This window comes from Mastigoproctus giganteus, chromosome 12 (assembly GCF_048544385.1).
Source record: "Mastigoproctus giganteus isolate SK-2022 chromosome 12, ASM4854438v1, whole genome shotgun sequence".
Classification (NCBI taxonomy): Eukaryota; Metazoa; Arthropoda; class Arachnida; order Uropygi; family Thelyphonidae; genus Mastigoproctus; species Mastigoproctus giganteus.
Genome location: NC_143586.1, coordinates 19,599,898 through 19,620,415, shown reverse-complemented (window position 1 = coordinate 19,620,415; position 20,518 = coordinate 19,599,898). Strand labels below are relative to the sequence as shown.

The window sequence follows — 20,518 nt, the reverse complement described above, 5'->3', positions numbered from 1 at the left end:
CCATCTCGAACAGGACCCTTGGCCATTGCATCGCAGACTGGCAGATCCATACTTCTTGGACAGTTAGCGACCACAGTGCTATCACATTCAATCTTTACTGTTCCAAATTGTAGAGAACAGAATTGCACAGCCAAGACTTCGCTGAACAACTAAAAACAACAGCTACAGAAAAAATCCTCCAAAGAAACTCTGCCTTACCAGCTAATGTCCAGGCCCTCGAAGTCCGGAAGTTGATCACGTCGGTAATGGCACATTCAAGAGGAGACTAAGGCACAAAAACCATGTGCCCTGGTGAATGGCACAGCTGACCCAACTGAGAAACGACATGACATCTGCCTGCAGGACTACCAACAAGCAAAACGAAACAATAGAAGCCCGGAAGAAATCAGCAGGCTTCAGGAAAGATACAAGGATGCCAGAAGAATATATCACAGTGCAATATATAAAGAAAATGACTCCTGGGAAAAACTGGTCCAGAACACCCTGAACTCAGACCCATAGGGCATTGCATATAAAATGGTGACCGAAAATACTCACCTAAGTGAAAAATATTCCTTGATATTAGAACACCAAAACCAGGAAACGTTCTTATGGGAGGAATCGATAAATGCCATCCTGGACCAGATAATCCACCAGGATGCCTTGTACTCAGAGAGTATGCTACAAACGAACATGAGATTCCATCTCACCTACTCTGGCACTCTGGAAGAGGAACTGTTCTCCCAGGAAGAGATAGTGGCAACAATCCAGTCTATGAAAAATGGAAAGTGCCCTGGGCACAATCTTGTCAAAGTGGAGGTATTGAAGAAGATCTGGGCCCACACTCCATCACTCCATCCATGATCCAAAACTTAATGAATGCCTGCCTTAAAGATGGAATCGTCCTGGCCCCTGGAAGAAAGCAAATTGAAAAATACTGCTAAAAAACCTGGATAAATCAACCAACGGACCCATCTTCTTATAGGCCAATTGTCCTGCACCCAATCATGGGAAAGATCCTGGAGAAATTAATTGTCCACTGATTTCTAACAGCATATAATAGTAGAGGTTTGCGCTATTCAAGACAATTTGGATTGACTAAGGGACACTGCACTGCACTGTAGATGTCATGAAAGAAGTAATGGACATAGTCACCTCTAGTGACTCTGAGTACTTCCTTGGCCTCTTTGTGGACTTCAAAGGTGCCTTTGACAGTGTTTGGTAGCAGATCATCCTGGAGCGGTTCAGGGAAGCTGGGGGCTCAGCTCCAGTATATCGACTTGTTGCAAATTACTTTGAGGAAAGATGCCTGGTCGTCACGGCAGGCACATGCAAAGTAATCAGAGAAGTGAGAGGCTGTCCGCAAGGATCAGTTTTAGACCCCTATTGCTGGAATGCTGCAGTCTTTGACAAGTGGCTAACACTACAACACAACACAACATTGCCATCAAGTTAGCCTATGTGGATGATCTGGCCATGCTCATATTTGGAAATTCTAGGCATGATCTGGAGGCCCAAGCCAACACAATCCTAGCTGATCTGTCTGAATGGTGCAACATGCACAAACTCCAAATTTCAATGGAAGAAACCAAACAGTTGTTGCTGAAAGGAATATTAAATAGACCACCTAACATCAGGTTAAGTAACATATCAATTAAACTAGTCAGGAAGTACAAATACCTGGGAGTAATCCTAGATAACTGACTAAAATTCATAGTCTATGCCAAATACGTTGTCCAGAAAATAAAGAAGATAACAGGCTAACTGATCAAAATCACTAAAACAGCCTAGGAAATCAAACCATCTACTATGAGAGTATTTTCATCCCGATAATTTGCTACACAGCCAGTGCCTGGGTCTGAAAGATTAATCACAGCCTGGTAAAGAGATATCTGCTCCAGGCCCAATGCTTTTTCCTCTTTGTTATTTCAAGGGACCGTAGGACTGTCTCTACGGTCACCCTCCAAGTCCACAATGGCACAACTACTGATGCAGTATGAAGTGGTCTATCATTACAATATCACAGAAGACAAATACCAGCTAGGATATAGCACACGCTTCTTGATTAGACCGGGGTTTGAGCCCGTCACCACCAAATACAGAGGACGCGGAAAGGTCAGGAAATGACCACCGCATATTCCCGGAGCAATATGGCCTTAGTTGCTAATGCTCCTAAAAAACCAAATAACAACAACTAGGATATAGAACCTCAGCATAAATCTAGAAATATCACGATAACGCCAGCATTATAAAAGCCATGACCGAGGCATGGCAGGAGGAATGGACCAAATCAGACTTGGGAAGAACTACGTTTCAGTTCCTTCCAGCGGTTAGGATCTTTACAAAACAGGAAATTCAATGGTTTTGCACAGGTCTAAATCTTACTTTCCTGCTGACAGGGCACGGGAGCATCAACTCCATGCTGTTCGCTTTCGGGCTCTGTGACACTCAAAATTGCTCCTGCAGCCTCCCAGAAACAGTATCTCACTTAATCTGTGACTGTCATATCTACCTGGACATCAGAACAGAAATACATCTGGAAACAAATATTTACAGCTTGGAAGCACCATCACAGCTGGTCTCCAGTAAAGAGACCTTCATGGCATTTGCCAATTTTTTGGACAATGTTTTCAAGAGAAGATGCAGGATACTGCACTCAACATCCAACTGAAGAAACCTACTACTACCTTCTACTTCTCAGATTCTTTGCGGGGATGCCTCGACTGTGTCTTCCCACTCTAATATGGAACTGGAATATTTATATTCCAGTTCCATATTACTGGTATAACAAATTTACACATTTGGGAGTAATAACCTCAGTAAATGAATATGAAGTATGTTGAATCCAAGAGCTATGTTTGGATTTTCAAATGTTGGCACAACATTCAATCCTCTAATGGGTTCTTTAAAATCTTCTGCATTAGAAGTTTTTAATTCCATTCACCGATCAGGTTTTGGGAATATAATGGGAAACTTTAAAATTTTATTCCCAAAGATGACACTATTGTATAATAAGATCAAAAAACATTATTGGTAAGAACAGTGTGAAAGCATTAGCATAAGGAAATATATCCATTTCGTCCATTTAAAGATTTTTTTTGTGGGGGGTTCCTCTCTGGGGGAACCTCTTCCTGGGCGTACTGTCAGTGCACTGTGTACACCCTGTGCACCTCCTCGTGGCTAGGGACAGGAGGCACAGAACAAACTTGTTCTGCGCCCCATGCCTACGAAGATGCCAGGAGCTAGCAAACAACACTCAATGGAACAAACAGACCACTTCACATCCACACCAACCATACTGCTGGCATTGGCACATGCCACATACAAATGCTGCAGCGGCTAATGGGGGAATCCTGGAGACCACTGTGAAACATAAATACATTTTGTTTTAGTTTTTGTGATACCTGCTATTCTGTTATCATATCAACCTGTTTCTAATATAAGAGGTATTTATTATAATTGTTGAGTATATAGATTTGTGTTTGCATAATTTGAGAGGCCTAAATATTAATAATAGCATATAATTATTGTAGGTTATGCATGATATCTTGGATATGATGCCAGAAGGAATAAAACAGAATAAAGCTCGAACAATTCTTCAGCACCTTAGTGAAGCCTGGCGGTGTTGGAAGGCAAACATTCCTTGGAAGGCAAGTTATAGATTTTTTTATCTCTATATATAATTTTTGAAACTTTATTTTAGGCATTGCAGTATTTATTCTTTGTTCCCATTCTTCTCCTCTCCCAGTCATCACTTAACTGATGGTTATAAAAGTTACGAGCTCTCCAGCTGATATTTAGCTTTTAAAATTATCCCTTTTGCTAATTTAGATTTGTTTGAAAAGCTCATATGCCAATAAAAAAAATTAAAAAAAAAAAAGAAAGAGAGGGGATAGAAAAAAGATAGACCATAATGTGTTCACTTTTCTTTCTAGGTTCCTGGTTTACCGACTCCTATTGAAAGTATGATTTTGAGATATGTAAAAATGAAAGCAGATTGGTGGACTAACACTGCACATTACAATCGTGAACGTATCAGACGAGGAGCTACAGTCGATAAAACAGTCTGTAAGAAAAATTTGGGTCGTTTGACTAGATTATACCTGAAAGCTGAACAAGAAAGGCAGCATAACTATCTGAAGGTAAAACATATATTGCCTTTTAACAGTTTTTTCTAAGTAATTATGTAATGTCTCGTTTTTTTCTTAAAGCCATAAAAAATGTGTCATCATGATTTCTCATGATCAGGAAGCAATAACCATTTCTGATACAAATGTAACTTAAATTCCTGAAAAGTTTAAATATCACAAAATATTTCTCTAAAAGCAAGAGTGAAATAAAACTGAAAAATGTCTTAACTCTATTGCAAGTTTCCCATGGCCCATTTATAAATAGATTCCGTGTATTTTACTCATTAAACTGCTGCTCTAGAAAATTGATTGTAGCATCATTGCATTGTACCACAATGTTGTGTATATATGAAAGCGAATTAAATGAAAATGAGATTTTGATTGTCTAAATTTAAATTACACTTTGCCATGAGTGTAAATTTTGAGATTGGTACAATGAATCTACCCAAACAACAAGCACATCGGTTGTCCCATATAAAGGTGTGGCTAGAAAGTTGCATGAATGCCATAGCACAGCTGCCAACTCTCTGGATTTACACAGAGATGCAGTCATTTTTTACTCTACTTGACCCCTTCAATGTCTCACTTCATAATTTCTGAAAAAGATAGAATTTCTCTGTCTTTTCTTTTCACACCCACACACAAAAAAAAAAGACTGAATTAATAACATTGAAATTGATTTTTTTTTTTTTTTTTTCAGTTCAAATTTCTGCTTAATTTTATTAACAAATTGAAAATAATAGAAATGTGGGATAATAGCATTGTTCTCTGTTATGTGCAATTATTCTATGGTGTAGTGTGAAACCAATTAGCAATGTCTTTCAGAAATATGCCAAAGAAATATCGTAAAACTTTAAAAGACACAAGATTTTCCATGTATTGTAAAATATGAAAAAGATGATGTGTTTGACTTGTGTACTGTTTATAGATGTAATTTTTTTCAATTTCAAGCAGTGGGAAACGTGATGTAATCAGACATTTGCAAACAAATAATCATAAGGACAGTGTGCAATACATAGAAAGAAATTTAAAAATAGAAGTAGCATTTCATAGTGACAAGGGTGTTGTATGTACTGAATATTTATTTGCATCTTTTGTTATAGAACATAATCTTCCTCTGAGATGTGATGATCATACAGGCATGTTGTTCAGAAATACAAGAACTCCCCGTCCTATGTAAGGGTTGCGTTCCGTGGAACGCTACATAAGTTGCAATTTTCCCATGCTTGTGCAGCACTCACAACTGTGCTTGCTAAATTCATTGAATCAAAAAAGAAATGTTCGACGAACATGTAAATAGAATTATTTATTGTATTTATTCAATTTTTATCTCATGCGCAGGAAGAATTACAAAAGCATGCAATTTAAAAAAATTTCAAAATTATAAAATTACAAAAAAAGAGAGGAGACAGGCATAACATCAGTAAGTTTTACCTCTCGAGCATCGTTGCCAGAATCGTTGTCTTCAGCTGATAGGTACACCGCTGCGGAGGTTGAGGGCTGTGGAGATTTAGAAGGGATCGGCCACTCAACCTTATGAAAGAACATATTAATGGATGACTGGATAGTGGCTTTTTTCTTTTCATCGTAGATTTCTTTGTAGTAAGCAAGCATATCACTCATCCCTCTGTTAACTTTTAAGAACTGTTTGCTGTCAGGCAAACTCAAACGTCTTCTCAAATGTCGCCATTGCCATCTCTCTGGTGATGAAGCATCTCAGATCTTCATTTGGTTTATCTTGAGCTTTGTTGGCATTTTGTTCTTTCACTATCGCTGCCTGCTGCAAGTCAATAAGTTCTTCATTAGATAATTCCTTCTCTTCCTTTATTAACTCCTCCACGTCTTTGGCATCAACCTCCAACTGAAGTAGCTCTGCAACCTTTACAGTCTTATCTGTAACCTCTTCTTATATGATCTGTCTTTTTCAAATCCTTCAAAGCCTTTTACGTGCCATGAGCATATTTTCTTCCATGCATCATTTAAACAACTTTTAGTAATTTCCACCCAGGCCTTATTAATGTTTAAGATATCATAGTAAATATTGTAAGATTTCCAAATGTCTCTTAATGTAAAATTTTTTTTCATCTACTGCAAACAATGCCTGGGCAAATGTTGTGCGTAAATAGTATTCTTTTAAATTTGAAATAACACCCTAATCCATAGGTTGAATGAGGGAAGTCGTGTTTTGCGGTAGAAATATGACTCTCGAATTGAAATCATCTAGATGCGTAGGATGTCCAGGAGCATTATCGAATAGAAGCAAAATCTTGAAAGGAACGTCGTTGTCTTTTCAATATTTTTCGATCTCGGAAATGAAACAGCATTTAAACCGATCCTCAAAGAGAGATATTGTTATTCATGCTCTCTGGTTCGATCAGAAATGCACGGGTAGGGTGGCTTTATTGATGCCCTTAAATGCACAAGGATTTCCAGAATGGTACACAAGCAGTGGTTTTAATTTGTAATCTCCCGCTGCATTAGCCCCAAGCAAGAGCGTGGCCCTATCTTTTGATGCCTTGAAACTTGGCATTGTATTTTTCTTTTTGGAAGTGTATGTTCGATCCGTCATTGTTTTTACAATACAGAGTAGTCTCGTCAACGTTAAAAATTTGTTGCGTTGAATAGCTGCAGTCATCAATAATTTTTTCCAACACATCACAAAATTTCTCTGCAGCTGCAGAATTGGCACTGGCGACTTCACCACATACTTTAACGTTTTGGAAACCAGCGCGATGCTTGACCCTATTAAACCACCCATTGCTTGCCACGAACTTCAGTTGGGGTTCGCCTTACTTATCCTTAATATCTTTATAAATACTTGTTGCTTTTGCTTGAATGGTCATTAGACTCAGGGGCACTCACTTCTGAATCTGATTTTCCATCCATATTAATAACAGCTGTTCCATCTTCGATATAGCACCTGAATGCTGTTTTGTGATCACTGTTGACCTTAAGTGCATTGATCCTTTGACATGTTCTTTTTATATGTGCACCGTCCTTTAAAATAGTATTCACTGTTGAAGTAGCGAGACCTAATTCCCTTGCAATAGATGATAAACTTTGTCCTGCTTTGTACTTTTAATCAATTTCACCTTCATTTCTAAATGAATTTTGTTTCGTTTCCTGGCACTACCACCACTTGCACTTTTTGTTGATCGCTTTACCTTCATCATTGTAATAGGTAAATAGGAATGACAAGAAGGTTCTGGAAATTTGTTTTTTATATGATTGAAGATTTTAGCGAAGGGAAACACATTTCACCATAATAGCATAAAAACCCACACAATTGCAGTTATTGGTATTATCGCAAATGCAATAAGATCAGTACCTGTTTATAATTAGATGCACTAACAGAAAAGTCCAATAAAGCAGAAACATGCTTTACAAAAATATCACAAAGACATTCAAAATTGATTCTTATAACAGGAACATATGATAATGATGAAAAGGTACTGCAATTTCCATTATAAATATGACCTTTTAGAGAGAGATAAATAGCTTAGTAATATAACAAAATTTTAAACTTCCGAGGACTTGGAATGAATTACAAAAAAAAAAACACCAATGTGTTATTGGGTGCACATTATATTTTCATGATACCTCCATTTATTCCTACAGGATGCAAAATACATTTCCATGATTTTTTAAAGTTTGCACTGGCTGGCAAAAACTTATGTAAAGTCGAATTTCCGTAAGTCAGGGAGTTCCTGTATATATTTCCTGGTAGTGAAATAGCAAAAAAAAAAAAAAAAAAGTATGTGGGAATAAAACAACGGGCATTATTAGTGAAATTGCATGGATTGGGAAAGTAGTAATGGCTCTGAAATTGGGTCATTTTCAATGTGTATAGATGGCAGCAATCAAAGTGATTCCAAGCTATGAATATATCCTATGTTCCTAATTAAAAAAAAATAATAATCATCAAATCAAAATGGCTTTCTCTCAGTGGAAGTCATTGTTAGGTGACTACAGAGTACAACAGTGGGCATATTTTTCTTCTGAACAACTTGAAAGCATATGGATTCCTTCAAAGAAAAACTGTCTGGCACTTAATGTTGATAATGTGCCTTCGTATGTTATGGTAGGCCTGAAAACTGGAATAGCAAGGATATTAAAAAAGGTGATTGAGCACTCATTGGTAATAAACTGTTCATGTCATCTTATTAATTTTTGTGCTAAAAAGTCAGCTCCATGCCTTCCTGTGAAAGTGGATGAATACTTGGCAGATATTCTACTATCTGAGAAGAAGTGCTAAAAGGAAAGATAGGTTTAAGCAGTTTCAAGTGATGCATCCTACTGAAGTTAAAAAGATTGAGGCATGTGTGTGTACATGTTGGCTGTCTTTGATTAAATGTGTAACTAGGTGAGTAGAATGGTGGCAATCTTTGGCTGACATATCTGTTTAAAGAAGGGGTTGGAAATTGTCAGAAGAGCTATATGAGCACTTTTCAGAGTTACCGAATTGAAAAGTACAGTAGAGTAGCACTGATTCATATCCAGTTTTGAAAAAAGACAAATTAATGAGAATGCTATCCCCCCAGCCATGTAAAAGTGGCTGGGGATAACCATTTTTGTTATAGACGTGCACAATGTTATGTGCTGCAAGTGTATGTAACATTGTGTTTCTTCATATGTCATTACAACAGTTTTAAGTTGTACTTTATTGTGCATCTCACAATAAAAAAGTGTTTTTTTTTTATTTACCCAAAAGAAAAAGTTTGAAAAATTTATGGAACATCAAGTGAATCTGAAATTTTTGATTAAAATATTTCTCTCTCATGCAGCAGCAAATTGAAGTCTTCTCTGTGTATCGTTTTTGGAAAGTTTATGCAGCATTATAATCTTGCATGGGAATATTTTCAAATCCAACTGAAGCATTTACTGAACAGAATACCAGTATATTCCGACTGCAAGAGGTTTACATTGGCAGTGCAACTCTGATGGCTTCAACATTTTCTGGAGAACAAACACCTGCCACACAGGGTTTTTTTTTTTTTTTTTGTTTTTCTTTACAGAGCTTTCCTTTTCAAACTACTGAGATAAGTGAAGCATCATGTTTCTTGCAAGAGTGCGATGAGTTTCAAAAAAAAACAGCGAGAAATTTTCTATTCACAGCAGTTACACTGTGCTTTAGAGCATGTTGGATTTATGAGCATGTAGAGTGCTGTGGCTTCTGTATGGATGAAGTCCAACTGTCTTCCAGTTGTAAATTTTAAAAATTCACACTCACTAGCTTATCACTTTTCACTTCACCTTTAATGGCTTTACTTCTGTTCCAGGAGAAAATAATGGAGTCACTGGTTAAAGAAGCAATGCAGGATCTTCTAGTCAGAAATGCAGTTATACCGCAGTCAAAACGTGGATTTGTTAAGGAATGATCTTGTCTGACAAATTTGATTGGATACTATAATGCAGTAACAAAGGAACTAAATGCAGAAAATAATTTTAATATCATGTACTTGGATTCAGGAAAGCATTGATACTGTTGCACATAAAAACTGCTGCACAAATTGGCATTAAGGGCACGTTACTACTATGGATAAAGGAATGGTTGAGTGGCAGAAGACAGAGTGTGGTTATCCATGGCCACTGCTCTTTGTGGACTAATGTTATTGATAAATATCATTATTAATAAAAGATTATTATCATTGTTTATAATGAAGGTATATCAGACTAAATGTCTAAGGTTGCAGATGACACAAAGATTGAAAAGGTGGTTAATGACAATAATCAAGGTGTGCTACTGAAACATAATCTAGAAAAATTAGGCAGATGGGCTGAGAAATGGTAATTAAAGTTTAACATTGAAAAATGCAAAGTGGTACTACATATGGGCAGCAATAATCCCAGGTTAATGTACCAACTACACTAAGGGTGGTGGAAAATATAAAAGACCTGGGGATAATTGTGAGGTCAGCTATGAAGTTCTCTGAGCAGTGCAGATAGGCTGCCAGGACAGCTCATTGGGTTTTGTCAATGATATTAGTATTAGTAACGGCCGCATGGTGCAAGAAAGCCTATGGCTTATGCTGCACCAGCCAAAAAAAAAATCCGAACAAAACAATGATAAAAATAAATAAATAAATAAAATAAATAACTAAATAATAATAATTAATAAATAAAAATATATATATATATAAATAAAATAAAAAATATAAATAAAAAGGAAATTAAACCTATCATCCTATGCGCTTCCCTTACCCGAAAGTACTATCCAGATGACCTTTGAATTTCCCCAAACTGTCGGCCTCTACCACCCATGAAGGCAACTTATTCCAGTAATTTATAACTCGCTGGCTAAAATAAAACTTCTTGCAGTCCAATCTAAACATTTCCCCCTGTAACTTGAATTTATGTCCCCTAGTTCTAGCATCATTTATAATCTTGAAAATTTTGTCCTCATTCATTTTACTGATGCCTCTCAGAGCCTTAAACACCTCAATCAAATCTCCTCTAAGGTGTCTAGTTTCCAAACTCTGCAACCCACATATTCGAAGTCTTTCTTCATAAGGACGCCCTTTTGCCGAACTCACCAAGCGAGTTACCCTTCTTTGCACCCTTTCAAGAAGCTCGATGTCTTTCTTTAGGTGGGATCTCCATACTTGAACACAGTATTCCAAGTGTGGTCTAACATAAGCCTTATATAATGGGATTATCATGTCCCTATCTCTACTTGCAAAAGTTCGATAGATCATCGATAGGACACCATGGGCCTTCCTTGCAACCTGTTTACAATGCTCAGAGAATTTCATGTCTGACCGTATCGTAACACCCAAGTCCCTTTCCTCCAGTACTGGGTTTAGTTGAACTCCACCAAGTGAATAAGTTTTTTTGGGATTACTGTTTCCCAGGTGTAATACCTTACACTTTGTTGGATTAAAGCACAGCTGCCATTTTTCTGACCATTCCTGAAGTCTATCTAGGTCTCTCTGAAGAAGCTCAGCTTGACAGTGATCATTAACTACTCTACCAATTTTAACATCATCTGCAAATTTAGACATCACGCCCTCTATCCCTTCATCAATGTCGTTTATGAAAATTAAAAACAACAGTGGTCCTAATACTGATCCTTGGGGAACCCCACTTCTTACATCAACCCAATCTGAAGAATAGCCATTTATCACAACCCTCTGCCTCCTGCCCTGAAGCCATCCTTCTATCCATCTAAGGATTTTCCCAGTGATTCCAACCTGTTCCAGCTTATAAAGCAACTGCTCATGTGGGACTGAGTCAAAAGCTTTGCTGAAATCTAAATAAACAATGTCGAAATTATTCCCTAAATCCAGCTCGTGAGTGACCCTTTCGAAATAGCGAACCAGATTTGTTAAACATGATTTTCCCTTTACAAAACCATGCTGAGTATCCTTTAGAATTTCAATTCGATCCAAATGATCCTGAATTCCACCCTTGATCATTGCCTCCATGATTTTCCCTACTACTGAAGTCAGACTGCCAGGTCGATAATTTCCAACTTCACTTTTAGAGCCACCCTTATGTATGGGAGATACATTTGCACTTTTCCAATCCAAGGGAATCTCCCCAGAGTCTAGTGATGCTCGCATAATTAGCCTCAATGGTTCAATGCACTCGCTTGCCGCCTCTCTTAAGATTATAGGGTATATTCCATCAACTCCAGGAGCCTTACTGGTCTGTAGGCTCGAAAGTTTTTTCATTAAGTAATCTTGTGAAATTTCAATATCATTAATTACATATTTTTTAACTTCGCTCCCACAATTTCCCATTGCCACAAAACGTTTTTCATTTGTAAATATCGATGCAAAATAACTGTTGAGTTCATCTGCAACGGCAGCTGGTGTATTTATTACTATTCCCTTTCCCTTACGTAAAGGTCCGATCTGGTTTGTCCTGCTCTTCTTGGCATTTATATATGTGAAGAATTCTTTATCCCCCCTCTAATTATACAGGAATATACAGGAATTTTGGTATCAGGAATAGAGGTAATTATCCCATTGTATAAGGCAATGGTTAAGCTGCATCAAGGTGGAAGAGATGGACAGGTGATGTGGGAAGTTGTGGTTTTTTTTTTTTTTTGGCTACATGACTGATGATGTATAAGCTTGCTTTCTTGCATCATTTGCCACTACTAATACTAATACTAAATTCTGAAAATCAATCTTTAGGGTGGATCACCCTCCCTTTCCTCTGATTTTGCTCCAACTTTTTCCGGTATCAAAACTTTGTTCACTGAGGTATATTTTGGTTTTTTGGAAGAAGTTTAGCAGCATATGTCAAGAGTAACCAAATCAGTATTAATCAATGGGTTCCAGGCATCCTTTATTCTGTGGCATTAGTGAATGACTTCGTATAGTTGTCAGACCTAATTTGAGGAGGACAAAGGCTGATAATTAGTGAGTTCAGTTTCAATTCATAAATCATTCCTTGAACTTTCCATATCCACCTCATATGTGTGACAGCAGTGCTAATATGACATTCACAGTTCTGGTTGCATCCAAGCTGGTGCAGTGCAGTGTCATTCAGCTTCTTATAATGGACGACAGCTTTCTACCATCACCGTAAAAGGTGTGCCCTGACAACTGTATATCACACTCATGAGTGTATGAAGTAAAACTGAAGGATGATGCTTTTCCTTCACAAGCTCACACAATTGTCACTAAAGAAAATCGCTTAGGAGAAGAATCTCAAAATAAATTAGATACAGGTTGTAGACAATTCTGCATGAATATCAGTTATACAAAAAAAATTATAAAAGTTGGGGGAAGAGAGAGAAAGAGAGAGAAATGTATTTGTGATTTTGTGGAATGGTAATGAAGATAGAAATAGACACTAGAATATTCAAAACAGGATGTGTAGGAAGCCAGTTAAACAAATTTATTTGGACCAAAAATTAAATTAGCCAAAAGACACAATTTGCAATTTATAGTATAATTTTTAACGCTATTTTAAGCTGTGTAGCTGAGAGCTTGTTAAGAAATAAAAGAATTGGTTAAAAATTTTAATCTACAGAAATGAGTTTAAGAAAAATAACTGGAACTAGCAGACAGAAGTAATGGCAAGACCATGTTACAAATGTGGAAATATTAAAAAATCTTTCGGGTAATAAATACCAGATGAAGTAAACTAAACATGGTCCAGAAGGATTATTTATACCACTCTAGTGACCTGTACACTTCCACCTGATTGGATACAAGAGATGATGTTTGACACCCTGATTTGACATCTGCTGTTTGTTGTGTTTGTGTTTGGTCTTAATGGCGCAAGGGTACCAAGGCTGTAATGTGCCCTGACATCGGATGTATAATGAATTATAGCTGTTTTTATGATTATAAAAGTAAAATTAAATTAAAAAAAAACAAAAAGTAAAATCAAAAAACAAATCTTGTGTGTATATTTATATTTTTGAGTGTTAAATTTAAGCTGCTAAATAATATTTATAAAAGAAAAATATAAAGATTTGTAACATTATTCAGTGTAGTAATTACCATCCTGTGTACAACATAGAATTCACTTGTTCTCTAAATGTTTTATTTTGCTTACACTTTCACATACAGTTTTTTCACTATTTATTAGACAATAATATATAATCATTCACTTATATATCATAGTGCTTATAAATGTTTTTTTTTTTTTTTTTTTGTTTTTTTTTTTCTGTCATCAAAAAATGGAACAGTTCTTTATGAAGGATTCATTCTTGAATATATGCTGTATTCCTCTTTTCTAGGATGGACCATACATCAGTGCAGAAGAAGCTGTAGCCATATATACTACAACTGTGCACTGGTTAGAAAGCAGAAGGTTTTCTCCAATACCATTTCCACCACTCTCATACAAACATGACACAAAATTGCTGATCCTTGCACTGGAAAGACTTAAAGAAGCATACAGGTAAATAATTGATTGTTTTTATAAATGCTACAGGGACTTAGTAGACCAAATTTGTTAGTGTGCTTGATAGAAACTACTTTATAGGCCTGTAGACAGAAAGTGGTTAATTGCAGTGGAGCTAAAATAGTCGATGTGGAAAGGAATGTACAAAAAATTATATATACATATACACTGAGTGATCACTGAATTATGACCACCTACCTAATACTTCGTCCTCAGTACAGCAGCTATCCGACGTGGCATTGATTCAACAAGATATTGGAAGCGTTCGGGAGGTATGGCCAACCAAGCTGTGTGTAATGCAGTCAGCAATGCAGGTATGGAGGTGGTGATTGGTGTTTCCAGATGCCTGATATGCCTTTCCATAGTGTCCCACAAGTACTCTATGGGATTGATATTGGAAGAGTTCAGAGGCCAATCGATATGCTGGAAGTCAGAACTGTATTCTTCAAACCATTCCTGCACAAGTGCCCGATAGCTCAGTGCATTGTCATCTTGGAAGACACCATCGCCATTCGGGGAAAAGTGTAACATAGCAGGGTGTACACATAGTCAGTAAGCAGTTGACGGAGACCATTCCACATGCACCAGGGGTCCAAGTTCCTGCCAGTGAAACATGCCCTACACCATACAACCGCCTCCACTAGCACTTTTGATACCATGCATGGTAGATGAAGAACTGCATGTTGTTGACCCCAAATCCGTACACAACCATCCACGGTGTGGAGTAAATAATGTGACTCATCCGATCAGCACACCTTCTTCCAGCCTTCTAACATCCAACTTACATGCTCTTTGCACCAGGCAAGTCTTTTATGCCGATGAACCTTGGTTAGGAGAGGATGCCATAGGGGTCGTCTGCTGGTATAGCCTATGCGTGCAATGCATGCTCATGCCATATATTGTTCCGGGTTGGCCCATGTTGTATTGGGTAGTCAACTCTTCAATAATGCTGCACCTGTTCACCTGTATGAGTCATCGGACCCAGTGCTCACCTTTCGCTGACCTTTGCAGTTTTCTGTTGTGTCGTTGTTTGACCATTTTGACACGAGTCCTGGTACACTTTAACTGCGGCTGCTCTCAAGCACCCCATCAGTTCAGCCATTTGGGAAATCGAGGCACGAGCTCATGGAGCACCCATAATCTGCCCTTTATCAAAGTGCAATAAATACTTCCTTTTACCCATCATGCTTGGAATTTTACTACCTACTGAACCACTGACACCTTATCTATGCTATGTAGGTCGACTAACTTCGCACTCTCATATGGTCATCGGGTTGCATTCAGTTTTCATAAGAGTGGTCATAATTCAGTGATCACTCAGTGTATATAAAATATAAATTTCGTAAAGAGAGCATGGCTTATGTTATGAGCTCTCTCTCTCTCTCAGGATACCTCTACGGTATTCTTACAGTTGGTACCTGTAACTAATTTTGTTTTAAAGGGTAGAGGAAAGGACAATAAAATTCATAAGATCACTGCATACTACCTAAATTGGGATTGCATAAACCTATATGCATTAATTAAAATGTGGCCTAACTATTATTTTATACTTGGAATAAGTGTTACTACAGTAAAATCGTGTTAAAACAAACTTTGCAGGTGCATAGGTCATTTCATTATAATGAATATTGCTGAAAATTTATAATCTTTTATAATATATAGAAATGGTAATTTCTGCATTATTTTACTTAAATATCAACTTTAAAAATCTTAATAAAGCTGTTGGTGATGATAGCTTTATTAGTTAAAGTGTATCAGTTTGAAGGATATAAAGTGCATTGAGCTATACCAATAAAATTAGTCTCTACTTTGGGTAACACCTTGTATGCTCAGTTATGTGAGCTAAATGGCATATGGATACCACAATAATTCAGTTTAAAGTGATGATGTGTCACTGCCAGTGCAATCTGCAAAGGTCATTAGTGTAAAAAAAGGACTTAATCATTTAGCTGCAAATATTTCCTTGGTAAAATCTGACATTTTGTTGATGCCACTGCAGCACCTCTGGTGGAGGTAGACTCAACTACTGAATTGTACTACATGTGAACAAAATGTCTAAATTAGCTCAAAATTTCAATTAGATTAAAAAAAAAAAAAATCCTAAAAGTGGGAGTCAGTTCATGTTACATAATATCACATTAGTAATTTGTATAATTTGTAAACTTAAAATGTTTGTTGAATAAAAATTACTACCTTATCTCCTAAATCTTACAATTCTGACTGACTTTTTAATCCTTTCTTCAACCCTCCTACAAAAAAAGTGCCTTTGTTTTTCTTATAAAAGGGAGTTTCAGCACTTCTTTTACTTGAGTCTGCACTAATCATTACTGGTTTTTCAAAATACAGGAATCCCCTTCCCCTCCACTGAATGTATAAAATCACTCAGGAAATTGAAGCAGCAGTAGCATGAAGAATAGGTTTAACTCAGATGGCAGCATTAGAAAGTCAGTTTGAAGATATATGACAAGGTTTTTTTAATTCAGATTTCATTACATTTGCTAACTATGTATATCTATATCTAATTACATTTTTTATTATTTTGATAAGTTAAAAGAATTTAGATAAAACCTTTGTTAATGACTTTTTTTTTTATTTATTAAACACTTAGTGTGAAAAGTAGATTAAATCAAAGCCAGAGAGAAGAGTTGGGCTTAATTGAACAAGCATATGACAATCCTCATGAAGCTTTGTCACGTATTAAGCGTCATCTCTTAACCCAGAGAGCTTTCAAAGAGGTAAATATAATTACAGTAAAATCTCTTTCATTTGATTTGCTAATTTAGTTCCTGTGAGTAGTGTAAAGTTTGGTTTATTCAAAATTACATCCCTTGCAATTTAACCTAGCAGTGGCTTCCCCCAGTTGTAACAAACACTGTGTCAGGTCATCTGACAGCTGACCAACTTTCTTTTAAATTTCTGCAAAAAAAGTTTGGGTTTTTTTAACAAGTTCTTCTTCAGCAGTATTTGATCTTTTCTTAATGTATTTGAACACTTATTGTATATAACTTTATTTTTTAATCAAAGATTAAATACAGGGTGTCCCAAAAGTCACTATCTTTTTGGCTAAATAAAATGAATTTCATAAAAATGTCCAAATGACATGATTATATGCATTTTTCTACAAAATATAGGTATTTACATTGTTCTACAACTTTTCATAATTTATTAATTATTATTTTTTCTTTTCAGACACAAATATATGTATAATATTGACATTAAAATTTTTTTTTGAAATTCACCTTATGAATTTCAAATAAAAATTAAAATTTTTATTTGAAATTCACCTTTAGCCTAATAGATAGTGAATTTTGGGACACCCTGTATTTAAAGTTGATAATATTTTCTACACCTTTTATTTTCTAGAAAATGAAAAATTATTAATTCTGATGATTAAAAAAAAAACAGTATTTTAGACATAAAATATAAACTGGAGTCTATTAAACTTTTCTATTTTTTAGTTTAAAAGACCATTAAACTTTAAATTTTAATCAGTTTTTAAGACTTAAAAATTTCACTGCTTGTTTATTTCTTTTTATTAGTACATTCAGATACTTTTAAAAATTAAATTTATATCCCTAGCCGAGTGGTCAGGAGCGAGAGTGCAGTAGCACACGCTCTTTGAGTAGACCGGGGTTCAAGCCCCTGACTGCTGAATACGGTCGATCTGCCAACCCGCACTGAACCAGCGTGGCAAATTATGGTCCATTTCCCTCAGCATGAATTGTTGAGGAGGCTTCCATCCTGCAATGGGTTGATAATGGCTGCACTTTTATGTATATATACAAGAAAACATTCAGAAGAGGTACGCTTCATAAATGAAATAGGGCGGTTTTTTTTACCATATTTAATAGTATTGAATTTAAACGAAGACAACTTTTGCCAAACAAAAAAAAAAAAAAAATTGTATTAAAAAATTTTTAAAAATGGTACTGTTGGTACAAGTCCACAGGTGAGATGCAGACATGTGTGCGCGTGCGCGTGCACACACACACACACTACTGTCTATTGTATTACCCACATAAGTGGTAGCTTACCTCTTTTGAATGCTCAATTTAATGGGAACACATTACTGAAAAGACTTTTTTTATAAATATAAAGAAAAGCACTAGAAACTACACTGGTTTCTTAGCTGTTCATTCTCGGCTAGTGCAAACAACTAAGCGAAGTGTAAACATGGTGATCTGTACTTTTTGTATCAAATAGATAACAAGCAAGTCAAGGCAATTGTAAGACCACACTTGGAATACTGTGTTCAGGTATGGAGACAGTACCTAAAAAAAAAGACATTGAGCTTCTTGAAACTGGTTCAAAGAAAGGCAATATGCTTGCTAAGTTTTTCATGAAAGTTATGAAAAATGTGTCTTGCAGTTTTATGGGATGCTTTCTTTTTTAATAGATTTAACTCAAGCTTGTAATGTCTTTTTAAAATGTGATATTTAACTTTGACTGCAAGATAATATTTTTTTATATATATATATATATATATATATATATATAAAGCATCCATAAAATTACTGAGTTTAGGTTGTAAAGATGTAAAATTATAGTTAAAGTGTAATATATAGAACACCCAATTAATGCCATCAAACGATCGAACATTACATCGGACGTTATGTATATACTAAATAGATACGTTATAGTGTAAAGTTAATATCTTTAAAGTTTGAAAATCCATATAGCCATAGTCCTGCCATATCTCCAGTATACATGAAAACCAAAATATAAATCATATTAAGTAAATTAATAAAATAATAAAATAATAAGCCCAACACAGGAAAATTATTTTGCAAGGAACTTTGTCGAGGGCTAAACCCTTACAAAATAACCAACCCATGCTAGACTGAGCCATCGGTTTCTGTTATCATCTGCCTGTATACTAACGCCAAAATAATATAATAGTGGAAATGTGGAATAATTTAGTATAACATTAACGTAAGATTTGAGACAAATGTAAGTCTAGAATGCCAAAACAACAAGTGTCGTACCGTAATACATAACAACAATTTATAAATGATACAGGCTGGATGATATTTAGCCCGACCGATCGCTACCACATTATAAGCACAACTGAGTAATTATTAAAATTTTTGCTGAACACAATTTAGCATAAAATTTTGCAGAAAATAGCTAATAAAGCTAACCGAAGGAGAACGGAAAAATGTATAGTAGAGCAATAGTACCTCACTCCCCCTCGAATTACTCTAATAGTTCGCGAGGTATGAAAAATAAGGCAAGAGGAAAGCTAAAAGCAAAAAGAAAGAAAAGGTCAATTTATCGATGGTACATCGGATATTAACCGGGAGCGTAACTTCCCGACCCTAAAAGTAGGGATCCTGGTTAGGTAGTAAAGGCCTGTAAAAATATATCAATCGAATAAAAAGAAAAAGAAGAAAAAGAAAAAGGAAAAAACGGAATGGCTAATTCCTAATAAAGTTTACTTTAAGTAGGACATAAATAATGTCAGATAAAGTCAAATTGTCAGTAATGCTAAGAGAACGAAAGACGGAACCTGTCAGATAAGGTCGGATTGTCAGTAATGCTTAGAGAACAAAAGAGGGGACATGGTAAAAACCCGGTAAGGAATCTACCAAGCATACTTTACCGTAGCCCAAGGCGGGAAAAACAAAACGCCTGCAGCAACCTCACTAGACTTATATAACTACAAAGCGTCATGCGCCACCTAAGATTTGTCAAGAATTAGCCGGTGTTTTTTGGATGAACAAAAGCATAATAGCGCCCTCTATAATAGAGAAAACAAAACCAATAATACTCAGATGTAGAAGAGAAATCCTAGTATAATATAGAATTCATTCCTACTGTAAAGAACCCATATAGGTACCACTTTTCTAAGGCGTAAGCTATATATAGCGAGTTCAAAACAGCAGTCCCTAGTATGTACATGTATATACAAAGGCTAATTAGTACACCACTCGCTATATCTATACCCTATATTAAAAAACAATAATGATTACATTAAGACCACGGCAATATCCAAAATGTATATAACAGTTTAATAAACTGCCTGCCTAATATTTTCGATAATTTCAAACTGGTTTAAATTATCGTGGTACTTTTTTAGTGCTATGGATAAAGCAGTACTCATATGTTTCAAAATGAAATTATATGGGAAACCGTTATCCAATAATTTATGCTTAAGATCGATAAGCGCATATATAACATCACTTTTATTATTACAAATATATACTCTTCTGATAGTTTGTGTCACTATAATGTTTTTAAGTATACGTACAGAGATATTAGTACCCAAACGGGTTAAGTCTATAGTTTTGAAATTGAATTCTTTGCGTTTGTCAAATAGCTTGGTAGATAGTGTATTATTATTAATCTGAATATCTATGTCCAGATATGCTACTTTAAAAGGGTCACCGTTGTTAGTGACTTCTAGAACCAACTCCTGCGGGTAGTGTTTAACCGCTTCTGTAAGAAAGCTAGTATTGTTGAACACAATTAGGTCATCAATATATCTGAACATATGGATATCTTTAACAAAGTTGTTTTCAAAATGATGCAGATATAAGTTG

At 35.9% G+C, this 20,518-nt stretch overlaps 1 protein-coding gene across 1 annotated transcript in view; it reads left to right on the top strand.

Annotated features, from left to right (window-relative positions):
* Prp8 (pre-mRNA processing factor 8) overlaps nt 1–20,518 on the top strand; it is a 247,399-nt gene that overhangs the window by 115,629 nt on the left and 111,252 nt on the right. Inside the window, exons 14-17 of the mRNA XM_090386973.1 lie at nt 3,513–3,629; nt 3,915–4,121; nt 13,810–13,973; nt 16,585–16,711. Coding sequence (XP_090243099.1) covers nt 3,513–3,629; nt 3,915–4,121; nt 13,810–13,973; nt 16,585–16,711 — 615 coding nt within the window. The remainder of the gene's footprint in view (nt 1–3,512; nt 3,630–3,914; nt 4,122–13,809; nt 13,974–16,584; nt 16,712–20,518) is intronic.